This window comes from Pseudophryne corroboree, chromosome 6 (assembly GCF_028390025.1).
Source record: "Pseudophryne corroboree isolate aPseCor3 chromosome 6, aPseCor3.hap2, whole genome shotgun sequence".
NCBI lineage: Eukaryota > Metazoa > Chordata > Amphibia > Anura > Myobatrachidae > Pseudophryne > Pseudophryne corroboree.
This window is the reverse complement of record NC_086449.1, coordinates 821461095-821487455: the sequence shown is the minus strand read 5'-3', so window position 1 is coordinate 821487455 and position 26361 is coordinate 821461095. Positions and strand designations below refer to the sequence as shown.

The window sequence follows — 26361 nt, the reverse complement described above, 5'->3', positions numbered from 1 at the left end:
TCCCAGTGACCTTTGAGCTTCTCACTGACACTCATTGGGATATTCAATTAGCCACAGTAATGCCCTGCGGCTAATTGATCCCCCCGGAGGCTATCCAATTAGCCCCAAAGGTGGCACTCTTCGGGTATTTTTATTCCACCTGCCGGAGGCAGACAGGAAAATAAACCCCCCAAAAATGCCCCATGTTCGCAAAAAGTGGCCCCAAAAACACACAGGTCCGGCAACTTATCCAAAATGGGGGTTAATTGAATTGGCCGGAAAAAAATGGTGAAAAAGGTTTCAAGAATTGCGCCCCACCCCAACACCCCTCCCCCCTTCCCTTCTTTTGTGGGCAAAATTTTTTGGGTGCTTATTGACTTTTTTCCTCAGTCAAACTGATTCATTGGCAGGCGTTTCTGTCCAGAGGATTCGAGTAGGAAGCATTTGACTTAATTCATTTTGCTCAGGGTCATGTACAGTTTCCGTGAGAACTTTCACCTCTGTTCTGGATCTTACCCCAGTCTCTAATCCTATTACAGTATGTGTGGAGCGTTATACCGCCGTGCGTTAGACAATTGTACATTTACGAAAATAAATACAAATATAAAGGGCCTGATTTAGAGTTGGACAGAGAAGCGACAGCAGTCATGTCTATTGGCGATTGCTACTTTATACAAATCCCGCTCGCACGGCCGATTGTGTGACGACTGAGACGCCCATTGTCCGCGTCCTTGGCGCAGTAATACCAATTGTTGCCACTACGTCCAACATCGGCAGTGCCTCCACCTCTTACTCGGGCCCAAATAGTCCATCAGCGGTATATTCAATTCCCTGTAGCTTTATTTAAACATCATCCCCACTGACAGTCATTATCTAAGGTAAACGCTTAGGGTGGTCTTTTTCCAAACGTTTCCCAGCCGTGCACACAGGGAGCCAGGCTGTGAGATACGCCTGTGCGAGCTGGTGAATGGACTGCATGATGGTCCCTGTATACCTTGTTGTAAATCGTATAGCAAATTGGCTTATAGACATCCTCACCCTCTGCCGACAGGTGCTGTCGGGAGAAGCCGGGGAAGACGCAGAGTGTCACGCAGCCAAGCTCCTGGAGGTCATCATCCTGCAGTGCAAAGGGAGAGGGATTGATCAGGTAACACAGAGCTTCACAGCATCCAGGTTCTTCTATGTATTCTAGCACAGCACCAATACGTGCAGCGGCTCCAGCACTCAGCGGCCAAGGGTCTGTGTTTTGGGTACATATGTAACATCTGACCCGTCCTGCAAGTGCAATATCCTTGATTTTAGTGTATTGCGTCTTTACAGTTTTAGGTTACTAATACTTTGGGGTCAGTTCAATTCAAAGCAAATTGAGTAGCGCTGGGAGTTAGCTTCAGCGCAATGTTAAGTCGGAGAATGCCCGTTCTTCCGGACTAAACAGGGTTTTTTGTCAGGAGAACAGGTATTTTCCGACTAAACTGCCCGGAGTGATGCTGTTTCTTTTGAGAATCCGCACCATGCCGGCACTTTTGTTGGATTTCCGCTCGCACCCCTCCGGGGGTGTGAGAAGAAATTTTGATGTCGGCAGTCAATCAGCTATGAATTGAATAGTCCCGGGAGCAAACTCCCAGCGCTTTTCAATTTGCTTTGAATTGAATTGACCCCTTTATTAGCAATAACCCTCATATCCGTGTATATACAAGCCCTCGTGAGTGGAGGACCCCCCGTCTCACCCTCCTATACTGTACTGTTTACCCATTCACATGTCTTCAGGCTACCGGCTTTGGGGAAGCATTGTATCCAGGTGCCAGCAGGTTCACCGGCTAGGGACCAATGCAGACTAGTAGACAGGACGGAGATTGGCAACAAAACCTTCTTGGCCCCATTTCACCTTTGCATGAAAGAGTCTGTTTTTTTCTGAAGACCCCTAAAACATTCATCTTCAATAAAACCTTTTATACTTGGTGGTTGCATTAGTACATTTTGTTGTAGAACTGTGTGTAGGAGATGTACTCGGTTTTGTGGGCAGTGAGCGTGGGGTGTTTTCATCCTTGAACGAGGCATCCAACATGAGAAAACGAGGTGGACGGGATGTTATTTCTCATCCAAAACTGTTTAGCTTTCTACAATGAAGACAATGCAGACAGTCTGTGCACTCCCTCTTGTGCGTCTGCTTTCTCTCTGTGTACCGATACAGTATGTAATGGGATGCCGCGCTGGCAGGGTCAGACTGCCTTGACTTGCGCATTTCACCTTACTTAATGAATGTTTTGTATCCTAATTCAGTCACAACTTGATATAGCACCACCATAAATTACAAGAGTTGATATAACCAGTAAACAATGGGATTAAATGCTAATTATGTGGTGGTGGGGGTGTTGCATTATGATTTTTTCCTGAGAGATATAATTATTTCTCTTCAGTGTATCCCGCTCTTTGTAGAAGCTGTGCTGGAGCGGTTAACGCGCGGCGTTAAATCCAGCGAGCTGCGCACCATGTGCCTGCAGGTGGTCATTGCGTCCCTGTACTATAATCCGGCTCTCCTCCTGAACACGCTGGAACAGATCCGGTTCCCGCACAGCTCTGAGCCAATCACTGCGCAGTTTGTCAATCAGTGGGTGAATGATACCGATTGCTTCCTGGGGTAAGTACTGCGTCACTTTTGTAGCTTACATCGCAGCCCGTGACTCCAACGTTACTGCACTACCATGTAGCCGGATTTATTCCTAGCTCTTAATCAGGCCAGTGACATCCTAGTGTAATATTTAGTGGCGATAGGAACTACTTAGTACTTATCTTAATCCATTTTTACATCCATCCAGTGACTGTGCTAAAACTTCTTCGACCCAGAAAGATGCAGGGGGGTGATATAGAGCCATATTATTTACCCCTTTTTAATATAGAGATTGAAAATTCTGGTAGGCAGTCACTACATCATTTATTGTAGAACCTGATGAGACTCTAGATTGGGGTCGTTTATGGTAGGCTGAATTGTGACGACTGCTGTTAACTGCGCATCGCAGATAGCAGTGCGTAGCGTGTCCTCCGGTACGGTGATACCGGTCTGTGAGTCACCGGCTCTGTTCTCTTACAGGCTGCACGACCGGAAGATGTGTATCATTGGCCTCAGTATTCTGATGGAGCTCCCCAACAGGCCCCCGGCCGTCAGCGCGTGTGCCTCCGTCATTGTGCCTTCAATTCTGCTCCTCTTTCTTGGTCTAAAGCAAGTGTGCGCCAACCGCGTGCATCCTGACCGGCGGACGGCGGCACGCGTTGCCAAAAGTGAGGCAGAGGAAAACGGTAAGTGCAGCAGTACGTAACTCCAGAGGGTTTGGAGGGGGGTTAGGTTTTATCTTGCAAGACTCCTTTTGTTTTTCTATTTAAGCAGTTGTATAGCCCCAATGGGATGAAGGAGACTAGGAAAACAGGGACTGGTCGCTATAATCCCTCTGCTCCTTCCGCAGGTCTTATAGGTGACGGGCGGTGAGCTAGATCCCCTTTTTATTCATAGTGTCTGCCGTCCCTTAGAGCATGGTGTTCTTCACCCCTTCCGTCTGTCCACTTCCATCACGGGAGTCACTTGTCCTGAAACCTGGGTCTTGTGTGGACCCTTCTTTGCCTGGGGTGAGGAGCTGTACTGACACAGGGGATTGGGGGTTCATATCTTTAAACTCAACCATTTGTGATCAAATCAGAAGTTGCCCCTTTACTGGTGTTTCCATGTCCGTTTCAGTTGTCTACCTGTTGCTCTTGTATCCGTTTATTCCTATGACCCTACAGAAGGTCCGAGAAGATGATGTTCCACCGCTCCCATTGCCCCCAGACCATCCTGGTGCTTCTGCCTGGTCGATCTCTTGATCGGTCATCCTCTATCACTACCTCTTCACCCTTGAGCTTAGCCTGGTGTGAGGAACGGAGGTTCCCACTTGAAGGTTTATATGTATGTCATTTGCTGATGTCCTCCAGAGGGTATACTAGGGATACGTCACCCCTAGTAATTCCAAGCAGGCAGTCCTTGGATATGATACATGGTCTGCTTATATGTTTTGTTCAGGACTGAGAAGTCCCATCTCTCAGACACACTTTGTCCTTTATGAGAGACATCGGAAGGGAAGTCGTACCACCTATTAATTATTCTTAACTAAAATGGTTTGTGATGCTGTTGAGTGTTTTAAACTACACCTGGATAAAGATTAAACAAAGGCCTTGATGATGATGATGTTCATCCTTTTAAGAGGAGATCCCAAGCGATGAGGAAGAATGTAACAGCTTGGGTCAGGCCATGCAGGACAATGTGGGGGAAGACGACGATGAAGATGACGATGAGGATTGGGATGATGAAGCTCTGGAGGAGACGGCACTTGAAGGATTTAGTACGCCCCTGGACTGCCAGGATGCCATCGATGAATATCAGTTCTTTACAGACACATTGCTTAGTAAGTATGTGATATTATTGTTTAGTACATCCGATTCATGTATAACTAACAGTAATATACTGTACATCCAGCTCGAGTGTACAGAGCAGAGACCCCGCCCCCAATATCGCTATGACTGTAATATACTGTACATCCTCAGGTGTACAGAGCAGAGACCCCGCCCCCTGGTATCACTCTGATAGTAATATACTGTACATCCTCAGGTATACAGAGCAGAGACCCCGCCCCCGATATCGCTATGACTGTAATATACTGTACATCCTCAGGTGTACAGAGCAGAGACCCCGCCCCCGGTATCACTCTGATAGTAATATACTGTACATCCCCAGGTATACAGAGCAGAGACCCCGCCCCCGGTATCACTCTGATAGTAATATACTGTACATCCACAGGTGTACAGAGCAGAGAGCCCGCCCCCGGTATCACTCTGATAGTAATATACTGTACATCCTCAGGTGTACAGAGCAGAGACCCCGCCCCCTGGTATCACTCTGATAGTAATATACTGTACATCCTCAGGTGTACAGAGCAGAGACCCCGCCCCCGGTATCACTCTGATAGTAATATACTGTACATCCTCAGGTATACAGAGCAGAGACCCCGCCCCCGGTATCACTCTGATTGTAATATACTGTACATCCTCAGGTATACAGAGCAGAGACCCCGCCCCCCGTATCACTCTAATAGTAATATACTGTACATCCTCAGGTGTACAGAGCAGAGACCCCGCCCCCGGTATCACTCTGATAGTAATATACTGTACATCCTCAGGTGTACAGAGCAGAGACCCCGCCCCCGGTATCACTCTGATAGTAATATACTGTACATCCTCAGGTATACCGAGCAGAGACCCCGCCCCCCGTATCACTCTAATAGTAATATACTGTACATCCTCAGGTATACAGAGCAGAGACCCCACCTGGTATCACTCTGATAGTAATATACTGTACATCCTCAGGTATACCGAGCAGAGACCCCGCCCCCCGTATCACTCTGATTGTAATATACTGTACATCCTCAGGTGTACAGAGCAGAGACCCCACCCCCGGTATCACTCTGATAGTAATATACTGTACATCCTCAGGTATACAGAGCAGAGACCCCGCCCCCGGTATCACTCTGATAGTAATATACTGTACATCCTCAGGTATACAGAGCAGATACCCCGCCCCCGGTATCACTCTGATTGTAATATACTGTACATCCTCAGGTATACAGAGCAGAGACCCCGCCCCCGGTATCACTCTAATAGTAATATACTGTACATCCTCAGGTATACAGAGCAGAGACCCCGCCCCCGGTATCACTCTGATAGTAATATACTGTACATCCTCAGGTATACAGAGCAGAGACCCCGCCCCCGGTATCACTCTGATAGTAATATACTGTACATCCTCAGGTGTACAGAGCAGAGACCCCGCCCCCCGTATCACTCTAATAGTAATATACTGTACATCCTCAGGTATACAGAGCAGAGACCCCACCCCCGGTATCACTCTGATAGTAATATACTGTACATCCTCAGGTATACAGAGCAGAGACCCCACCTGGTATCACTCTGATAGTAATATACTGTACATCCTCAGGTGTACAGAGCAGAGACCCCACCCCCGGTATCACTCTGATAGTAATATACTGTACATCCTCAGGTATACAGAGCAGAGACCCCGCCCCCTGTATCACTCTGATAGTAATATACTGTACATCCTCAGGTATACAGAGCAGAGACCCCGCCCCCGGTATCACTCTGATAGTAATATACTGTACATCCTCAGGTATACAGAGCAGAGACCCCGCCCCCGGTATCACTCTGATAGTAATATACTGTACATCCTCAGGTATACAGAGCAGAGACCCCGCCCCCGGTATCACTCTGATAGTAATATACTGTACATCCTCAGGTATACAGAGCAGAGACCCCGCCCCCGGTATCACTCTGATAGTAATATACTGTACATCCTCAGGTATACAGAGCAGAGACCCCGCCCCCGGTATCACTCTGATAGTAATATACTGTACATCCTCAGGTATACAGAGCAGAGACCCCGCCCCCGGTATCACTCTGATAGTAATATACTGTACATCCTCAGGTGTACAGAGCAGAGACCCCGCCCCCCGTATCACTCTAATAGTAATATACTGTACATCCTCAGGTATACAGAGCAGAGACCCCGCCCCCGGTATCACTCTGATAGTAATATACTGTACATCCTCAGGTATACAGAGCAGAGACCCCGCCCCCGGTATCACTCTGATAGTAATATACTGTACATCCTCAGGTATACAGAGCAGAGACCCCGCCCCCGGTATCACTCTGATAGTAATATACTGTACATCCTCAGGTATACAGAGCAGAGACCCCGCCCCCGGTATCACTCTGATAGTAATATACTGTACATCCTCAGGTGTACAGAGCAGAGACCCCGCCCCCCGTATCACTCTAATAGTAATATACTGTACATCCTCAGGTATACAGAGCAGAGACCCCGCCCCCGGTATCACTCTGATAGTAATATACTGTACATCCTCAGGTGTACAGAGCAGAGACCCCGCCCCCCGTATCACTCTAATAGTAATATACTGTACATCCTCAGGTATACAGAGCAGAGACCCCGCCCCCGGTATCACTCTGATAGTAATATACTGTACATCCTCAGGTATACAGAGCAGAGACCCCGCCCCCCGTATCACTCTGATAGTAATATACTGTACATCCTCAGGTATACCGAGCAGAGACCCCACCTGGTATCACTCTAATAGTAATATACTGTACATCCTCAGGTATACAGAGCAGAGACCCCGCCCCCGGTATCACTCTGATAGTAATATACTGTACATCCTCAGGTATACAGAGCAGAGACCCCGCCCCCCGTATCACTCTAATAGTAATATACTGTACATCCTCAGGTATACAGAGCAGAGACCCCGCCCCCCGTATCACTCTAATAGTAATATACTGTACATCCTCAGGTATACAGAGCAGAGACCCCGCCCCCCGTATCACTCTAATAGTAATATACTGTACATCCTCAGGTATACCGAGCAGAGACCCCACCTGGTATCACTCTAATAGTAATATACTGTACATCCTCAGGTGTACAGAGCAGAGACCCCGCCCCCGGTATCACTCTGATAGTAATATACTGTACATCCTCAGGTGTACAGAGCAGAGACCCCGCCCCCGGTATCACTCTGATTGTAATATACTGTACATCCTCAGGTATACCGAGCAGAGACCCCGCCCCCGGTATCACTCTGATAGTAATATACTGTACATCCTCAGGTATACAGAGCAGAGACCCCGCCCCCGGTATCACTCTGATAGTAATATACTGTACATCCTCAGGTATACAGAGCAGAGACCCCGCCCCCGGTATCACTCTGATAGTAATATACTGTACATCCTCAGGTGTACAGAGCAGAGACCCCGCCCCCGGTATCACTCTTGATAGTAATATACTGTACATCCTCAGGTATACAGAGCAGAGACCCCACCTGGTATCACTCGCTAACGGAATCGCTCAGCAATGATCAGAAGAAGCAGCTGCAGGAGATTTATACATTATCGGAGCAGAGGAAGAGTGCAGCCGGTCAGTGACCACAGAGTGTTGTATGCTGGGAGTGCGTGTGTTGTTATAAAGAGATAATGGTCATGTCTTTTCTGGGTTATTTTTCCTTTATTTTCTATATTGGGTGTAACATTTGGATCAGACTACACGCCTAGCTTCCCGTTCTCTTTATGCTTCATTATCAGTGTTAGGGAGATCCCGCCCGGTAGCTGTCAGGGACCTTTACTCCTTCTAGTCACATGATTACAATTTTAGACAGTCTTCCGACATGATTTAGAAATTTATGTTGATCAGTGATCCACGTCATAGATGTTAAGCCACAAAACGTGGTTAGTAATGGAATGTTGGTGAACTGTCTCCATATTGCTGCGTTTCCACTAAACCAGGGGCTTGTGGCCCTCCAGCTGCTGAGGAACTACATATCCCAGCATTAGTTATTAGGAGATAATAAAATGTGGCAGGGTATGCTGGGATGTGTGGTTCCACAGCAACTGGAGGGCCACAAGTTGAATCCCGCTGCAGTAAACCGTGTCTTTACCGCCTTTTGCCTGGGAATCCGCATAGAAAACCGCAGGCGCTGTTGCGAGGAGCTGACGTATAATTCCGGCCACATAACTGTTGTTTCCTTCCATGCTCATCTCTCCCACGCTCGGTCCCTCAGTATAAAATGATGCTGCTCGCATCCGCCATATTGTTTTAAAATACATAATGCATCTGTATTAGGTCTCTCTTACACAATGTGCGCTACTATCTGGGACAATAGTATATTCTTCTTCCCAGCTAAATGAAGATGCCACCATTAAATTATTTTTTATTAATTACTTATTGTTGGCCATTTCTTCAGCAGAGTACAAAGGGTCCACAGGGAACATATGGGTTGTAGTGGTGGATGAGAATCCGGGCACCAAACAGTTAAAGCTTTCAAGCGTATCCCAGAATGCCCGGTTTCCTTCCTCTATAACTCCGACTCCAGGCACAGGCAATCCCTTATAATGTGCTGGTGGCACTGTATGCAAATGAAAGGGGGTTGTAAGATTGTGTTAGATTTTTATTTAGTTTTTTTTTTAATTGACAAATGTGTATGTTTCCCGTAGCAACCCGAAAGATCGAGCAGCAGCAGCTATCCGCACAAAGCATGAGCAGTTCTCAACTCACAGACCAATGAGTTTCGGATTGCAAAGAACTCTGGGACATCTACATTATGTCATGGACTGCGGGCAAACGGCTGAGTACAATAAATTATTTGCCGGGTGCCGCGTCGGACACTCTGTGACATCAGACTTGGCACACACTGTTATGGACTGTTCTGACGAGGGGGTTGGTCTCTTGGTAGCATAATCGTAGCTCTGACCAAAAACTTACCGAGGAGAATTGTAAATTATTGCTTCATGGACTAGAACTGGGAACCCAGTTCTTGTGGCCTCTGCACTATTACCCATTCACTGTGTTTTGTCAGTTGTCTGTGATGGATCTGGATTGTGACCACTCTGATGTGCTGCTGGCCCCGCCCCCGTGGAGCCAAGAGATGGGCGGAGTTATGCCAGTCGGGAGGAAATGTCTCTAGCCGGGAACCTATTTTAATTGACCAGTGCAACACTGAACGCCAGCCTTTCCGTCTTCATCTTTAAATAAAGAAATGTGTTAATTTGCAATATCTATGCGAACAGTGAGCTGCTCAGATACAGTTGTGCTCATAAGTTTGCATACCCTAGCAGAATTTGTGATTTTCTGGCCATTTGTCAGAGAATATGAATGATAACTCACAAACTTTTCTTTCACTCATGGTTAGTGGTTGGGTGAAGCCATTTATTGTCAAACAACTGTGTTTACTCTTTTTAAATCATAATGACAACAGAAACTACCCAAATAACCCTGATCAAAAGTTTACATACCCTGGAGATTTTGGGCTGATAACATGCACACAAGTTGACACAAACGGGTTTGAATGGCTACTAAAGGTAACCATCCTCACCTGTGATCTGTTTGCTTTTAATCAGTGTGTGTGTATAAAAGGTCAGTGAGTTTCTGGACTCCTGAAAGACCCTTGCATCTTTCATCCAGTGCTGCACTGACGTGTCTGGATTGTGAGTCATGGGGAAAGCAAAAGAATTGTCAAAGGATCTGTGGGAAAAGGTAATTGAACTGTATAAAACAGGATAGGGTATGTAAACTTATGAGCACAACTGTATGTCTTTACATACAACATACGGCGCATTTCATGGTTCAGATTATCCCAGTCTCTTAATTACAGTGGAGATAATTGCAGAATGAACCAGAAATCACAAGAATGCATGTTACCTGTTCACTGCGACCCAGAGTAATGTCACTGGTTCCCAGTTAATGCATCTGCTGCGTTCTTACTAATACTGGTGCCGCCTCAATATGGCTGCCGACGCTGCATGTTGACAATTGGCCAAGGTCAGGATACCTATTTTTGCAAGTTTTGCAATTTGTTGACCAGGCCAAACCTCAGTCTAATCTCTAAGAGTCGCGCACAACTAAAATTCATTTAAAGAGTATTAACCATAGAAATTGATGGCAGATAAGAACCACATGGCCCATCTAGTCTGCCCCTTTAGAAAGTACAATGTCAAAAGTGGGATTTGAACCCATGCCTCCAGAGGAAACTGCGACCTGAACACAGCACCTCAGACCGCTCGGCCATCCTGACACATTAAAACGAGTACTCGCATTGTTTATAAGTGCGTTATGTTATACTGTAAGTGCAGTAACCTCTATGGGACACATGGTGGTGCTGTAACTCCAGAAACAGTTGCTCCAGTTTAAACAGACCTTATAAAGTACCAACCAATCAGCTCCTAACTGCCATGTTACAGGATGTGTTTGAAAAATGACAGTTAGGAGCTGATTGGTTGGTACTTTATTACTGTGCAATTTATCACTCTCCAAGGCTTGATAAATCCGGGCCGCAGTGTGTAATGTATTTTCATTGCTGTTCTCGCTACAGAAAACTCTGGACGTTCTAGAATATTTTGGCTGTTGCAGAGTTTAGGTAGAATTGTTTTTGTCTTGCAGTCGATCAGTCGTGCAGTTTGAAAGAAAGATCTGCGGTAAACACAAGGCTGAACCGTGCCATGTAAGCAAATGCCCCTTTAAAAAGTCAGAGATCGTCAGCCATTCCGCACCTCTGGCGTTCTCGGACGCCATTACTTTCCGCCGCTGATATTATTGATAGTACTGTCTACATTAAAGACAAATTGTAATATCAAGTTATTAATACACCTACTATGGAAAAAAAATTGGCTTTTGGTGTGGGGGGAAAAAAAGGTTTCCCATGTGATCATAGTGAAAGCTGACGACTTTCTTTAATACTCCTGACCATATACAGTGTCCGTGACAGTATTCAACGTCTATAAAAAAGTCACCAGATTTTCCTGTAGCACAAGAGACCTTCATATTGTTCCAGACACTATATTTTGTATTGGGAATCTTGTCGGCTTTTACAGTACAGTTTCAAACTTCTAATCCATTTTCTCGAACGTCCTAGTGGATGCTGGGGACTCCGTAAGGACCATGGGGAAAAGACGGGCTCCAAAGGAGACTGGGCACTCTAAAGAAAGATTCAGTACTATCTGTTGTGCACTGGCTCCTCCCTCTATGCCCCTCCTCCAGACCTCAGTTAGAATCTGTGCCCGGCCAGAGCTGGGTGCTCCTAGTGGGCTCTCCTAAGCTTGCTAGAAAAGAAAGTATTTTGTCAGGTTTTTTATTTTCAGAGAGCTTCTGCTGGCAACAGACTCTCTGCTACGAGGGACTGAGGGGAGAGAAGCAAACCTACTCACGGCAGCTAGGTAGCGCTTCTTAGGCTACTGGACACCATTAGCTCCAGAGGGATCGAACACAGGTACCTAACCTTGATCGTCCGTTCCCGGAGCCGCGCCGCCGTCCCCCTCTCAGAGCCAGAAGCAGCAGAAGCATGAAGACATCGAAATCGGCGGCTGAAGACTCCTGTCTTCACTTAAGGTAGCACACAGCACTGCAGCTGTGCGCCATTGCTCCCACAGCACACCGCACACTCCGGTCACTATAGGGTGCAGGGCGCAGGGGGGGGGGGGCGCCCTGGGCAGCAATTAATTACCTTTTTGGCAAAAATAGACATATATACAGTCAGGGACTGTATATATGCCCGAGCCCCCGCCATTTTTTACACATTAAAGCGGGACAGAAGCCCGCCGCTGAGGGGGCGGGGCCTTCTTCCTCAGCACACCAGCGCCATTTTCTCTTCACAGCTCCGCTGGAAGGACGCTCCCCAGGCTCTCCCCTGCAGTATACAGGTGCAATAGAGGGTAAAAAAGAGAGGGGGGGCACATAAATTTAGGCGCAGAGATATATTTAACAGCAGCTACGGGGTAAACACTAAGGTACAGTGTAATCCCTGGGTTATATAGCGCTGGGGTGTGTGCTGGCATACTCTCTCTCTGTCTCCCCAAAGGCCTTTGTGGGGTCCTGTCCTCAGTCAGAGCATTCCCTGTGTGTGTGCTGTGTGTCGGTATGCCTGTGTCGACATGTTTGATGAGGAAGGATACGTGGAGGCAGAACAAGTGAGCTGAGTGTGGTGTCGCCGCCGACGGTGCCGATACCTGATTGGATAGATATGTGGAAGGTGTTAAATGATAATGTAAACTCCTTGCATAACAGATTGGATAAAACTGTAACCTTGGGACAGTCAGGGTCTCAACCCATGCCTGATCCTACAGCGCAGAGGCCGTCAGGGTCTCAAAAGCGCACACTATCCCAGATAGTTGACACAGATGTCGACACGGAAGCTGACTCCAGTGTCGATGACGATGAGGCAAAGTTGCAGCCTAAAATGACTAAAGCCATCCGCTACATGATTGTAGCAATGAAGGATGTATTGCACATTTCTGAGGAAAATCCTGTCCCTGACAAGAGGATTTATATGTATGGGGAGAAAAAGCATGAAGTGACTTTTCCCCCTTCACATATGAATTAAATGAATTATGTGAAAAAGCTTGGGATTCCCCTGACAGGAAGGTGATAATTTCCAAGAGATTACTTATGGCGTATCCTTTCCCGCCAACGGACAGGTTGCGCTGGGAATCCTCCCCTAGGGTAGACAAGGCGTTGACACGCTTGTCTAAGAAGGTGGCCCTGCCGTCTCAGGATACGGCCGCCCTAAAGGATCCTGCGGATAGAAAGCAGAAAGCTATCCTGAAGTCTGTTTATACACATTCTGGCACAACATGGAGGTTTTACCTTATAAGGGTGAGGAATTGTTTGGGGACGGTCTCTCGGACCTAGTTTCCACAGCTACGGCTGGGAAGTCAAATTTCTTGCCTTATGTCCCTCCACAGCCTAAGAAAGCGCCGTATTACCAAATGCACTCCTTTCGTTCTCAGAAGAGCAAGAAGGTCAGAGGTGCGTCCTTTCTTGCCGGAGGCAGGGGTAGAGGAAAAAAGCTGCACCATGCAGCTAGTTCCCAGGAACAAAAGTCTTCCCCGGCTTCCACTAAATCCACCGCATGACGCTGGGGCTCCACAGGCGGAGCCAGGAGCCGTGGGGGCGCGTCTCTGACATTTCAGCCACCAGTGGGTTTGCTCACAGGTGGATCCTTGGGCTATACAAATTGTGTCTCAGGGATACAAGCTGGAATGCGAGGTGACGCCCCCTCACCGTTACCTAAAATCGGCCTTACCAACTTCCCCCATGGAAAGGGAGATAGTGTTGGCGGCAATTCACAAACTTTTTCTCCAGCAGGTGGTGGTAGAGGTTCCCCCCCTTCAACGGGGAAGGGGCTACTATTCCACTATGTTTGTGGTACTGAAACCGGACGGTTCGGTCAGACCCATTTTAAATTTAAAATCCCTGAACATTTATCTGAAGAAATTCAAGTTCAAAATGGAATCGCTCAGAGCGGTCATTGCAAGCCTGGAAGAGGGGGATTTTATGGTGTCTCTGGACATCAAGGATGCTTACTTGCATGTCCCCATTTATCCGCCTCATCAGGAGTACCTCAGATTTGTGGTACGGGACTGTCATTACCAATTCCAGACGTTGCCGTTTGGCCCGTCCACGGCACCGAGAGTTTTTACCAAGGTGATGGCGGAAATGATGGTGCTCCTTCGGAAGCAAGGGGTTACAATTATCCCATACTTGGACGATCTCCTCATAAAGGCGAGGTCCAGGGAGCAGTTGCTGATCAGCGTAGCACACTCTCAGGAAGTGTTGCGTCAGCACGGCTGGATTCTGAACATTCCAAAGTCGCAGCTGATTCCTGCGACGCGTCTGCCCTTCCTGGGCATGATTCTGGACACAGACCAGAAGAAGGTGTTTCTCCCGGAGGAGAAGGCTCAGGGGCTCGTGACTCTGGTCAGAGACCTCCTAAAGCCAAAACAGGTGTCGGTGCATCACTGCACACGAGTCCTGGGAAAGATGGTGGCGTCATACGAAGCCATTCCCTTCGGCAGGTTCCATGCGAGGATCTTTCAGTGGGATCTGCTGGACAAGTGGTCCGGATCGCATCTTCAGATGCATCGGATGATCACCCTGTCCCCCAGGGCCAGGGTGTCTCTTCTGTGGTGGCTACAAGGTGCTCACCTCCTCGAGGGCCGCAGATTCGGCATACAGGACTGGGTCCTGGTGACCACGGATGCAAGCCTCCGAGGGTGGGGGGCAGTCACTCAAGGAAGAAACTTCCAAGGGCTGTGGTCAAGTCAGGAGACTTGTCTGCACATAAATATCCTGGAGCTACGGGCCATATACAACGCCCTGAGTCAAGCGGAGCCTCTGCTTCGAGACCAACCAGTGCTGATTCAGTCAGACAACATCACGGCAGTCGCTCATGTAAACCGCCAGGGCGGCACAAGAAGCAGGGTGGCAATGGCGGAAGCCACCAGGATTCTTCATTGGGCGGAGAATCACGTGCAAGCACTGTCAGCAGTGTTCATTCCGGGAGTGGACAACTGGGAAGCAGACTTCCTCAGCAGACACGACCTCCACCCGGGAGAGTGGGGACTTCATCAAGAAGTCTTCACGCAGATTGTAAATCGATGGGAACTGCCACAGGTGGACATGATGGCGTCCCGCCTCAACAAAAAATTAAAGAGGTATTACGCCAGGTCAAGGGACCCTCAGGCGATAGCTGTGGACGCACTGGTGACACCGTGGGTATTCCAGTCGGTCTATGTGTTTCCTCCTCTTCCTCTCATACCCAGGGTACTGAGAATCGTAAGAAAAAGAGGAGTGAGAACAATACTCATTGTTCCGGATTGGCCAAAAACGACTTGGTACCCGGAACTGCAAGAAATGCTCACAGAGGACCCATGGCCTCTGCCTCTCAGACAGGACCTATTGCAACAGGGGCCCTGTCTGTTCCAAGACTTACCGCGGCTGCGTTTGACGGCATGGCGGTTGAACGCCGGATCCTAGCAGAAAAGGGCATTCCGGATGCAGTTATTCCTACGCTGATAAAGGCTAGGAAGGACGTGACAGCAAAACATTATCACCGTATATGGCGAAAATATGTTGCTTGGTGTGAGGCCAGGAAGGCCCCTACAGAAGAATTCCAGCTGGGTCGATTCCTGCACTTCCTATAGTCAGGTGTGACTATGGGCCTAAAATTAGGGTCCATAAAGGTCCAGATTTCGGCCCTATCCATTTTCTTTCAAAAAGAACTGGCTTCACTGCCTGAGGTTCAGACGTTTGTTAAGGGAGTGCTGCATATTCAGCCTCCTTTTGTGCCACCAGTGGCACCTTGGGATCTTAACGTGGTCTTGGGTTTCCTGAAATCCCACTGGTTTGAGCCACTTAAGACAGTGGAGCTAAAGTATCTCACGTGGAAAGTGGTCATGCTGTTGGCCTTAGCCTCAGCTAGGCGTGTGTCAGAATTGGCGGCTTTGTCATGTAAAAGCCCCTATCTGGTTTTCCATATGGATAGGGCAGAATTGCGGACTCGTCCGCAGTTTCTGCCAAAGGTGGTGTCATCTTTTTATTTGAACCAACCCATTGTGGTGCCTGCGGCTACTCGTGACTTGGAGGATTCCAAGTTGCTTGATGTAGTCAGGGCTTTGAAGATCTATGTTGCCAGGACGGCTGGAGTCAGGAAAACTGACTCGCTGTTTATCCTGTATGCATCCAACAAGCTGGGTGCTCCTGCTTCAAAGCAAACCATTGCTCGCTGGATCTGTAACACGATTCAGCAGGCTCATTCTGCGGCTGGATTGCCGCATCCAAAATCAGTGAAAGCCCATTCAACAAGGAAGGTGGGCTCTTCTTGGGCGGCTGCCCGAGGGGTCTCGGCATTACAGCTTGGCCGAGCTGCTACTTGGTCGGGTTCAAACTAGAGATGAGCGGGTTCGGTTTCTTTGAATCCGAACCCGCACGAACTTCACTTTTTTTTTCACGGGTCCGAGCGACTCGGATCTTCCCGCCTTGCTCGGTTAACCCGAGCGCGCCCGAACGTCATCATGACGCTGTCGGATTCTCGCGAGGCTCGGATTCTATATAAGGAGCCGCGCGTCGCCGCCATTTTCACACGTGCATTGAGATTGATAGGGAGAGGACGTGGCTGGCGTCCTCTCCATTTAGATTAGATTTAGAAGAGAGAGAGAGAGAGAGAGATTGCTGTGATACTGTAGATTAGAAGAGAGTGCAGACAGAGTTTAGTGACTGACGACCACAGTGACCAGTGACCACCAGAGACAGTGCAGTTGTTTGTTTTATTTAATATATCCGTTCTCTGCCTGAAAAAAACGATACACAGTCACACAGTGACTCAGTCTGTGTGCACTGCTCAGCCCAGTGTGCTGCACATCAATGTATTGTATATAAAGCTTATAATTGTGGGGGAGACTGGGGAGCACTGCAGGTTGTTATAGCAGGAGCCAGGAGTACATGATAAATAATATTATATTAAAATTAAACAGTGCACACTTTTGCTGCAGGAGTGCCACTGCCAGTGTGACTAGTGGTGACCAGTGCCTGACCACCAGTATATTAGTAGTATTGTATACTATCTCTTTATCAACCAGTCTATATTAGCAGCAGACACAGTACAGTGCGGTAGTTCACGGCTGTGGCTACCTCTGTGTCGGCACTCGGCAGGCAGTCCGTCCATCCATAATTGTATTATAATATATACCACCTAACCGTGGTTTTTTTTTCATTCTTTATACCGTCGTCATACTAGTTGTTACGAGTATACTACTATCTCTTTATCAACCAGTGTACAGTGCGGTAGTTCACGGCTGTGGCTACCTCTGTGTCGGCACTCGGCAGGCAGTCCGTCCAACCATAATTGTATTATATACCACCTAACCGTGGTTTTTTTTTCATTCTTTATACCGTCGTCATACTAGTTGTTACGAGTATACTACTATCTCTTTATCAACCAGTGTACAGTGCGGTAGTTCACGGCTGTGGCTACCTCTGTGTCGGCACTCGGCAGGCAGTCCGTCCATCCATAATTGTATTATAATATATACCACCTAACCGTGGTTTTTTTTTCATTCTTTATACCGTCGTCATACTAGTTGTTACGAGTATACTACTATCTCTTTATCAACCAGTGTACAGTGCGGTAGTTCACGGCTGTGGCTACCTCTGTGTCGGCACTCGGCAGGCAGTCCGTCCAACCATAATTGTATTATAATATATACCACCTAACCGTGGTTTTTTTTTCATTCTTTATACCGTCGTCATACTAGTTGTTACGAGTATACTACTATCTCTTTATCAACCAGTGTACAGTGCGGTAGTTCACGGCTGTGGCTACCTCTGTGTCGGCACTCGGCAGGCAGTCCGTCCAACCATAATTGTATTATATACCACCTAACCGTGGTTTTTTTTTCATTCTTTATACCGTCGTCATACTAGTTGTTACGAGTATACTACTATCTCTTTATCAACCAGTGTACAGTGCGGTAGTTCACGGCTGTGGCTACCTCTGTGTCGGCACTCGGCAGGCAGTCCGTCCAACCATAATTGTATTATATACCACCTAACCGTGGTTTTTTTTTCATTCTTTATACCGTCGTCATACTAGTTGTTACGAGTATACTACTATCTCTTTATCAACCAGTGTACAGTGCGGTAGTTCACGGCTGTGGCTACCTCTGTGTCGGCACTCGGCAGGCAGTCCGTCCAACCATAATTGTATTATAATATATACCACCTAACCGTGGTTTTTTTTTCATTCTTTATACCGTCGTCATACTAGTTGTTACGAGTATACTACTATCTCTTTATCAACCAGTGTACAGTGCGGTAGTTCACGGCTGTGGCTACCTCTGTGTCGGCACTCGGCAGGCAGTCCGTCCATCCATAATTGTATTATATACCACCTAACCGTGGTTTTTTTATACCACCTAACCGTGGCAGTCCGTCCATAATTGTATACTAGTATCCAATCCATCCATCTCCATTGTTTACCTGAGGTGCCTTTTAGTTCTGCCTATAAAATATGGAGAACAAAAAAGTTGAGGTTCCAAAATTAGGGAAAGATCAAGATCCACTTCCACCTCGTGCTGAAGCTGCTGCCACTAGTCATGGCCGAGACGATGAAATGCCAGCAACGTCGTCTGCCAAGGCCGATGCCCAATGTCATAGTACAGAGCATGTCAAATCCAAAACACCAAATATCAGAAAAAAAAGGACTCCAAAACCTAAAATAAAATTGTCGGAGGAGAAGCGTAAACTTGCCAATATGCCATTTACCACACGGAGTGGCAAGGAACGGCTGAGGCCCTGGCCTATGTTCATGGCTAGTGGTTCAGCTTCACATGAGGATGGAAGCACTCAGCCTCTCGCTAGAAAACTGAAAAGACTCAAGCTGGCAAAAGCACCGCAAAGAACTGTGCGTTCTTTGAAATCCCAAATCCACAAGGAGAGTCCAATTGTGTCGGTTGCGATGCCTGACCTTCCCAACACTGGACGTGAAGAGCATGCGCCTTCCACCATTTGCACGCCCCCTGCAAGTGCTGGAAGGAGCACCCGCAGTCCAGTTCCTGATAGTCAGATTGAAGATGTCAGTGTTGAAGTACACCAGGATGAGGAGGATATGGGTGTTGCTGGCGCTGGGGAGGAAATTGACCAGGAGGATTCTGATGGTGAGGTGGTTTGTTTAAGTCAGGCACCCGGGGAGACACCTGTTGTCCGTGGGAGGAATATGGCCGTTGACATGCCAGGTGAAAATACCAAAAAAATCAGCTCTTCGGTGTGGAGGTATTTCACCAGAAATGCGGACAACAGGTGTCAAGCCGTGTGTTCCCTTTGTCAAGCTGTAATAAGTAGGGGTAAGGACGTTAACCACCTCGGAACATCCTCCCTTATACGTCACCTGCAGCGCATTCATAATAAGTCAGTGACAAGTTCAAAAACTTTGGGTGACAGCGGAAGCAGTCCACTGACCAGTAAATCCCTTCCTCTTGTAACCAAGCTCACGCAAACCACCCCACCAACTCCCTCAGTGTCAATTTCCTCCTTCCCCAGGAATGCCAATAGTCCTGCAGGCCATGTCACTGGCAAGTCTGACGAGTCCTCTCCTGCCTGGGATTCCTCCGATGCATCCTTGCGTGTAACGCCTACTGCTGCTGGCGCTGCTGTTGTTGCCGCTGGGAGTCGATGGTCATCCCAGAGGGGAAGTCGTAAGCCCACTTGTACTACTTCCAGTAAGCAATTGACTGTTCAACAGTCCTTTGCGAGGAAGATGAAATATCACAGCAGTCATCCTACTGCAAAGCGGATAACTGAGGCCTTGGCATCCTGGGTGGTGAGAAACGTGGTTCCGGTATCCATCATTACTGCAGAGCCAACTAGAGACTTGTTGGAGGTACTGTGTCCCCGGTACCAAATACCATCTAGGTTCCATTTCTCTAGGCAGGCGATACCGAAAATGTACACAGACCTCAGAAAAAGAGTCACCAGTGTCCTAAAAAATGCAGCTGTACCCAATGTCCACTTAACCACGGACATGTGGACAAGTGGAGCAGGGCAGGGTCAGGACTATATGACTGTGACAGCCCACTGGGTAGATGTATGGACTCCCGCCGCAAGAACAGCAGCGGCGGCACCAGTAGCAGCATCTCGCAAACGCCAACTCTTTCCTAGGCAGGCTACGCTTTGTATCACCGCTTTCCAGAATACGCACACAGCTGAAAACCTCTTACGGCAACTGAGGAAGATCATCGCGGAATGGCTTACCCCAATTGGACTCTCCTGTGGATTTGTGGCATCGGACAACGCCAGCAATATTGTGTGTGCATTAAATCTGGGCCAATTCCAGCACGTCCCATGTTTTGCACATACCTTGAATTTGGTGGTGCAGAATTTTTTTAAAAATGACAGGGGCGTGCAAGAGATGCTGTCGGTGGCCAGAAGAATTGCGGGACACTTTCGGCGTACAGGCACCACGTACAGAAAACTGGAGCACCACCAAAAACTACTGAACCTGCCCTGCCATCATCTGAAGCAAGAAGTGGTAACGAGGTGGAATTCAACCCTCTATATGCTTCAGAGGTTGGAGGAGCAGCAAAAGGCCATTCAAGCCTATACAATTGAGCACGATATAGTAGGTGGAATGCACCTGTCTCAAGTGCAGTGGAGAATGATTTCAACGTTGTGCAAGGTTCTGATGCCCTTTGAACTTGCCACACGTGAAGTCAGTTCAGACACTGCCAGCCTGAGTCAGGTCATTCCCCTCATCAGGCTTTTGCAGAAGAAGCTGGAGGCATTGAAGGAGGAGCTAACACGGAGCGATTCCGCTAGGCATGTGGGACTTGTGGATGCAGCCCTTAATTCGCTTAACAAGGATTCACGGGTGGTCAATCTGTTGAAATCAGAGCACTACATTTTGGCCACCGTGCTCGATCCTAGATTTAAAGCCTACCTTGGATCTCTCTTTCCGGCAGACACAGGTCTGCTGGGGTTGAAAGACCTGCTGGTGACAAAATTGTCAAGTCAAGCGGAACGCGACCTGTCAACATCTCCTCCTTCACATTCTCCCGCAACTGGGGGTGCGAGGAAAAGGCTCAGAATTCCGAGCCCACCCGCTGGCGGTGATGCAGGGCAGTCTGGAGCGACTGCTGATGCTGACATCTGGTCCGGACTGAAGGACCTGACAACGATTACGGACATGTCGTCTACTGTCACTGCATATGATTCTCTCAACATTGATAGAATGGTGGAGGATTATATGAGTGACCGCATCCAAGTAGGCACGTCACACAGTCCGTACTTATACTGGCAGGAAAAAGAGGCAATTTGGAGGCCCTTGCACAAACTGGCTTTATTCTACCTAAGTTGCCCTCCCACAAGTGTGTACTCCGAAAGAGTGTTTAGTGCCGCCGCTCACCTTGTCAGCAATCGGCGTACGAGGTTACATCCAGAAAATGTGGAGAAGATGATGTTCATTAAAATGAATTATAATCAATTCCTCCGCGGAGACATTGACCAGCAGCAATTGCCTCCACAAAGTACACAGGGAGCTGAGATGGTGGATTCCAGTGGGGACGAATTGATAATCTGTGAGGAGGGGGATGTACACGGTGATATATCGGAGGGTGAAGATGAGGTGGACATCTTGCCTCTGTAGAGCCAGTTTGTGCAAGGAGAGATTAATTGCTTCTTTTTTGGGGGGGGTCCAAACCAACCCGTCATTTCAGTCACTGTCGTGTGGCAGACCCTGTCACTGAAATGATGGGTTGGTTAAAGTGTGCATGTCCTGTTTATACAACATAAGGGTGGGTGGGAGGGCCCAAGGACAATTCCATCTTGCACCTCTTTTTTCTTTTCTTTTTCTTTGCATCATGTGCTGATTGGGGAGGGTTTTTTGGAAGGGACATCCTGCGTGACACTGCAGTGCCACTCCTAGATGGGCCCGGTGTTTGTGTCGGCCACTAGGGTCGCTAATCTTACACAGCTACCTCATTGCGCCTCTTTTTTTCTTTGCGTCATGTGCTGTTTGGGGAGGGTTTTTTGGAAGGGACATCCTGCGTGACACTGCAGTGCCACTCCTAGATGTGCCCGGTGTTTGTGTCGGCCACTAGGGTCGCTAATCTTACTCACACAGCTACCTCATTGCGCCTCTTTTTTTCTTTGCGTCATGTGCTGTTTGGGGAGGGTTTTTTGGAAGGGACATCCTGCGTGACACTGCAGTGCCACTCCTAGATGTGCCCGGTGTTTGTGTCGGCCACTAGGGTCGCTAATCTTACTCACACAGTCAGCTACCTCATTGCGCCTCTTTTTTTCTTTGCGTCATGTGCTGTTTGGGGAGGGTTTTTTGGAAGGGCCATCCTGCGTGACACTGCAGTGCCACTCCTAGATGGGCCCGGTGTTTGTGTCGGCCACTAGGGTCGCTAATCTTACTCACACAGCTACCTCATTGCGCCTCTTTTTTTCTTTGCGTCATGTGCTGTTTGGGGAGGGTTTTTTGGAAGGGACATCCTGCGTGACACTGCAGTGCCACTCCTAGATGGGCCCGGTGTTTGTGTCGGCCACTAGGGTCGCTTATCTTACTCACACAGCGACCTCGGTGCAAATTTTAGGACTAAAAATAATATTGTGAGGTGTGAGGTATTCAGAATAGACTGAAAATGAGTGTAAATTATGGTTTTTGAGGTTAATAATACTTTGGGATCAAAATGACCCCCAAATTCTATGATTTAAGCTGTTTTTTAGTGTTTTTTGAAAAAAAACACCCGAATCCAAAACACACCCGAATCCGACAAAAATAATTCGGTGAGGTTTTGCCAAAACGCGTTCGAACCCAAAACACGGCCGCGGAACCGAACCCAAAACCAAAACACAAAACCCGAAAAATTTCAGGCGCTCATCTCTAGTTCAAACACATTTGCAAAATTCTACAAGTTTGATACCCTGGCTGAGGAGGACCTGGTGTTTGCCCATTCGGTGCTGCAGAGTCATCCGCACTCTCCCGCCCGTTTGGGAGCTTTGTTATAATCCCCATGGTCCTTACGGAGTCCCCAGCATCCACTAGGACGTTAGAGAAAATAAGAATTTACTCACCGGTAATTCTATTTCTCGTAGTCCGTAGTGGATGCTGGGCACCCGTCCCAAGTGTGGACTTTCTGCAATACGTGTATATAGTTATTGCTTAACAAAGGGTTATGGTTATGTAGCATCGGTTGAGTGATGCTCAGTTGTTGTTCATACTGTTAACTGGGTAAGTTTATCACAAGTTGTACAGTGTGATTGGTGTGGCTGGTATGAGTCTTACCCTGGATTCCAAAATCCTTTCCTTGTAATGTCAGCTCTTCCGGGCACAGTTTCCTTAACTGAGGTCTGGAGGAGGGGCATAGAGGGAGGAGCCAGTGCACACCAGATAGTACTGAATCTTTCTTTAGAGTGCCCAGTCTCCTGCGGAGCCCGTCTATTCCCCATGGTCCTTACGGAGTCCCCAGCATCCACTACGGACTACGAGAAATAGAATTACCGGTGAGTAAAATCTTATTATTTGTCTGCGGATTTTGTAAAATAAAAACACCCTGAAAAATGTTTTGTGCATAAGTATTCATACCCTGTGCTGTGGATGCTCCAAGTTTACACAGAGGAAAGACATTGCTGTAAATTACCCTAATTCATATAACATTGGTCATACTGCGAGTCTGAAGGAAAGCTGTGGCAATGAGACCACAGAGCAATGAAAGATCAAGTTAATCACAAGATAGGGCGGCATCACACACCCCAGGCCGTGCCCGGACGCAGGAGTCCCACAGAGTCAGCAAGAAGGAGACTCGTGGGGGAGCCACAGAAAGGCCACAGTGGCTGAGACGAGCTACAACTGGCCTGTATGGAGTGGAGAACCCTACGTGACAGCCCCGGCAGGTGCTGGCAAAAGGCCCAGACCGGTGGTCGCTGTCTGCAAGGCGTATCCCTCCCCCTATCACATTACACGGTGGAGAGTACTAGCACAGCGACAATATACCCCAGAAGAGGTGGCACAACGCTCTTTTCCCTGTGACTGAGCGGAAACCCCGTGAGCTGGAAAATCTTCCCATCTCCAACAGTCCTCCGAGAGATGATTCTCCCGGGTTTGGATCAAAGTGTCGACGGTCAGAAGGTCGACACCAAATGTTTGACATGCACACGGTCGACGTGGGAATGGTCGGCACATGAAAAGGACGACATTGATTTTTTGGTGTCCAAATTTCCCCTCCGGCACGTGGACCCCCAATTAGTGCACTGCATCCCCTTTCATGGGATGCTTCGGGCAAGGTTATCGTTCTGAAATGTAGTCTGCGCAGATGGTAAAGTGTGAAGTCCTCAAAATGAAGAAAAAAATATCCCCCAAAACTCATGTCGACCATATGTTGTGTCGACTGTTATGTTGACCATTTGAACCCATACATGACCACATTTTTGTACACACCAGACAGATAAATCTTTATGTGTGTACCCAGATTTAGAGGTGCTTTACTCAACTCTAATCGCTCATCCTACAGACGGTAACCCATGTAGTGCACCCAAGATGGCTTCCTCGGCTGCTACTTTTCTGAGCAGTATGAACAAGTGGGTATCTTGTTAGTGACTTCATTTCCCCATATTTGTACTGCTTTCCTCACACATTGCACCCTATGTAGTGCACCCAATATGGCTGCCTCATCTGGTACACTCGTCAGTTGGGTGAACAATTCAGGAATTCAATGATTTTGTAAATATCCTGCATCTCACTTTAGTATTCTGTAGCTCTCCCACTATGTGTCTTCTTTCAGGCATTGCTTATTCCACCCAGTGTAACCATGTAGTGCATTCAAAATGGCTGCCTTGCCTGGCACTCTTACGTGGTAGGAGGGACAATGCATGGAATTTAGAACACAAAATGGTTGCGTCAACCCTGTATTATGTTCATGGTTTCTGTTTCCTGCATATCTAACCCTCTGTATGTACATGATTGTTGAAAAGCACCTCGAGTTCTTCTGGAGAAAAATGCTATATAAATAAAATTAGAGTGTAGTGAAGATCTGCAGCTGCTGGAGGACAGGAAGGGGAAAACTAGCAACATTTGGCCTGTGGATCAAACACAAAAAAAGGCCCAGGCTATTTTTACCATTGAATCTGCAAGATTAAAAAAGGACTTTGCTAGTGTAGGTGTCCTTATATGTAGCCAATCAAGTACATGAAACATTGTTGAAGCGCTTTCATCAAATACAATATCTGCTGTCTGCATACAACTAGTATCGCGCATCCTAGTGATCACCACACATATAATTATGCAGGGCTGGGGTTACTCAGCTCTTAGTAGTGTGGCATATTCTAGGTGTCTCCATAACCAGTATCTCCCCAAACATTTTCACAATGATCGAGATTGAGCAGAGGCACGTGTAAGTAGCTAATTTAAATGTACTGAGGTGTTTTGCTTGCATCATACACTAGTTGCCCATAAGAAGGGCTTTGTTTGGTACCCATGGCTGTACCTATAAATCTGAATTAGGAAGAAAATAAAATCATGGCTGGTAGATATTAACTGGATGTGACTGCACTGAAGTTATGGCTATTAAATGCTTTGCATGCAGATAATCACTGGTTTCTGTAAAGCATGGTGTGATGTATACATTGAGGGTCGGCTTCCGAGCTGTGGGGCAATGCCTTTTTTCACGTACCTCAGCGATTTTATCTGCTACTGCATGTGCACGAAAATCCCTAATTCTTACGATGCATGGTTACACAGAGTATGTACAAAGGTGCTGTTGCAATGAGATGCGCAGAATCAGAGCGGTCTTAGAAAAATGTTACTGGCCGGTAACTGGGAGGTTGCTGAGCGCACGTACCAAGATGGTTTGTTATATGGGCGTGTTATGGGACTGTCGGTGAAAGCGGCTGCACACACAGATGCTTATCCAATCAAAAAGTCTGGGGGAAGTTTCAATGGTGCAACTAATGTTGGCATACAAAGACGAGCCAGCCTGTATTTCTGGGCCTACTGATGCCGACAGTGGGTGTCTCAGTCCTTGCGTATGCGGACGCATGGATGTACCACTGGGGTGGTCTCTGTTGCAGCATGTGCGTAAAGTCAGAGACAGGTAACCGCGTCTCCATCCACCTCTCGATGTAATCATTGTGCAACTCCCTCATCGGCAAGGTGCAGTGATCTGTAGGGTGTTACACTCGGTTGCACTACTATGTAAACATGATAGTTATTTAGTTATAATATGTCAGTGGTGAAGTTAACCGTCACAACCTCAGGTACTGGAGTTACCAAAATCCACACTGGATGGACCCTTCCAAGATTGTTAGGTGCCGGTTGTTAAAATCTGCAGCTATGACACGGAAACTTAGTTCTCCAGACATCAAAATGACCTCAATTCTCTCTTTTGTCAAAGCCATCTTCAGTTACCTGCAACCAAAAAAAGTGTTGTAACGTTTGAACCATACATGCTATTTCAAATCTG

General features: G+C 47.6%; 1 protein-coding gene across 3 annotated transcripts in view; it reads left to right on the top strand.

Moving 5' to 3' along the window:
- Nucleotides 1-9630, top strand: part of IPO8 (importin 8) — a 95610-nt gene extending 85980 nt beyond the window's left edge. For all 3 annotated transcript variants that reach the window (XM_063929177.1, XM_063929178.1, XM_063929179.1), the window contains exons 21-26: nucleotides 1031-1126; nucleotides 2397-2617; nucleotides 3068-3273; nucleotides 4209-4409; nucleotides 7883-7999; nucleotides 9073-9630. In XM_063929177.1, coding sequence (XP_063785247.1) covers nucleotides 1031-1126; nucleotides 2397-2617; nucleotides 3068-3273; nucleotides 4209-4409; nucleotides 7883-7999; nucleotides 9073-9143 — 912 coding nt within the window. In that variant the 3' untranslated portion in view covers nucleotides 9144-9630. The remainder of the gene's footprint in view (nucleotides 1-1030; nucleotides 1127-2396; nucleotides 2618-3067; nucleotides 3274-4208; nucleotides 4410-7882; nucleotides 8000-9072) is intronic.
- The last annotated feature ends 16731 nt before the right edge of the window (nucleotides 9631-26361 follow it).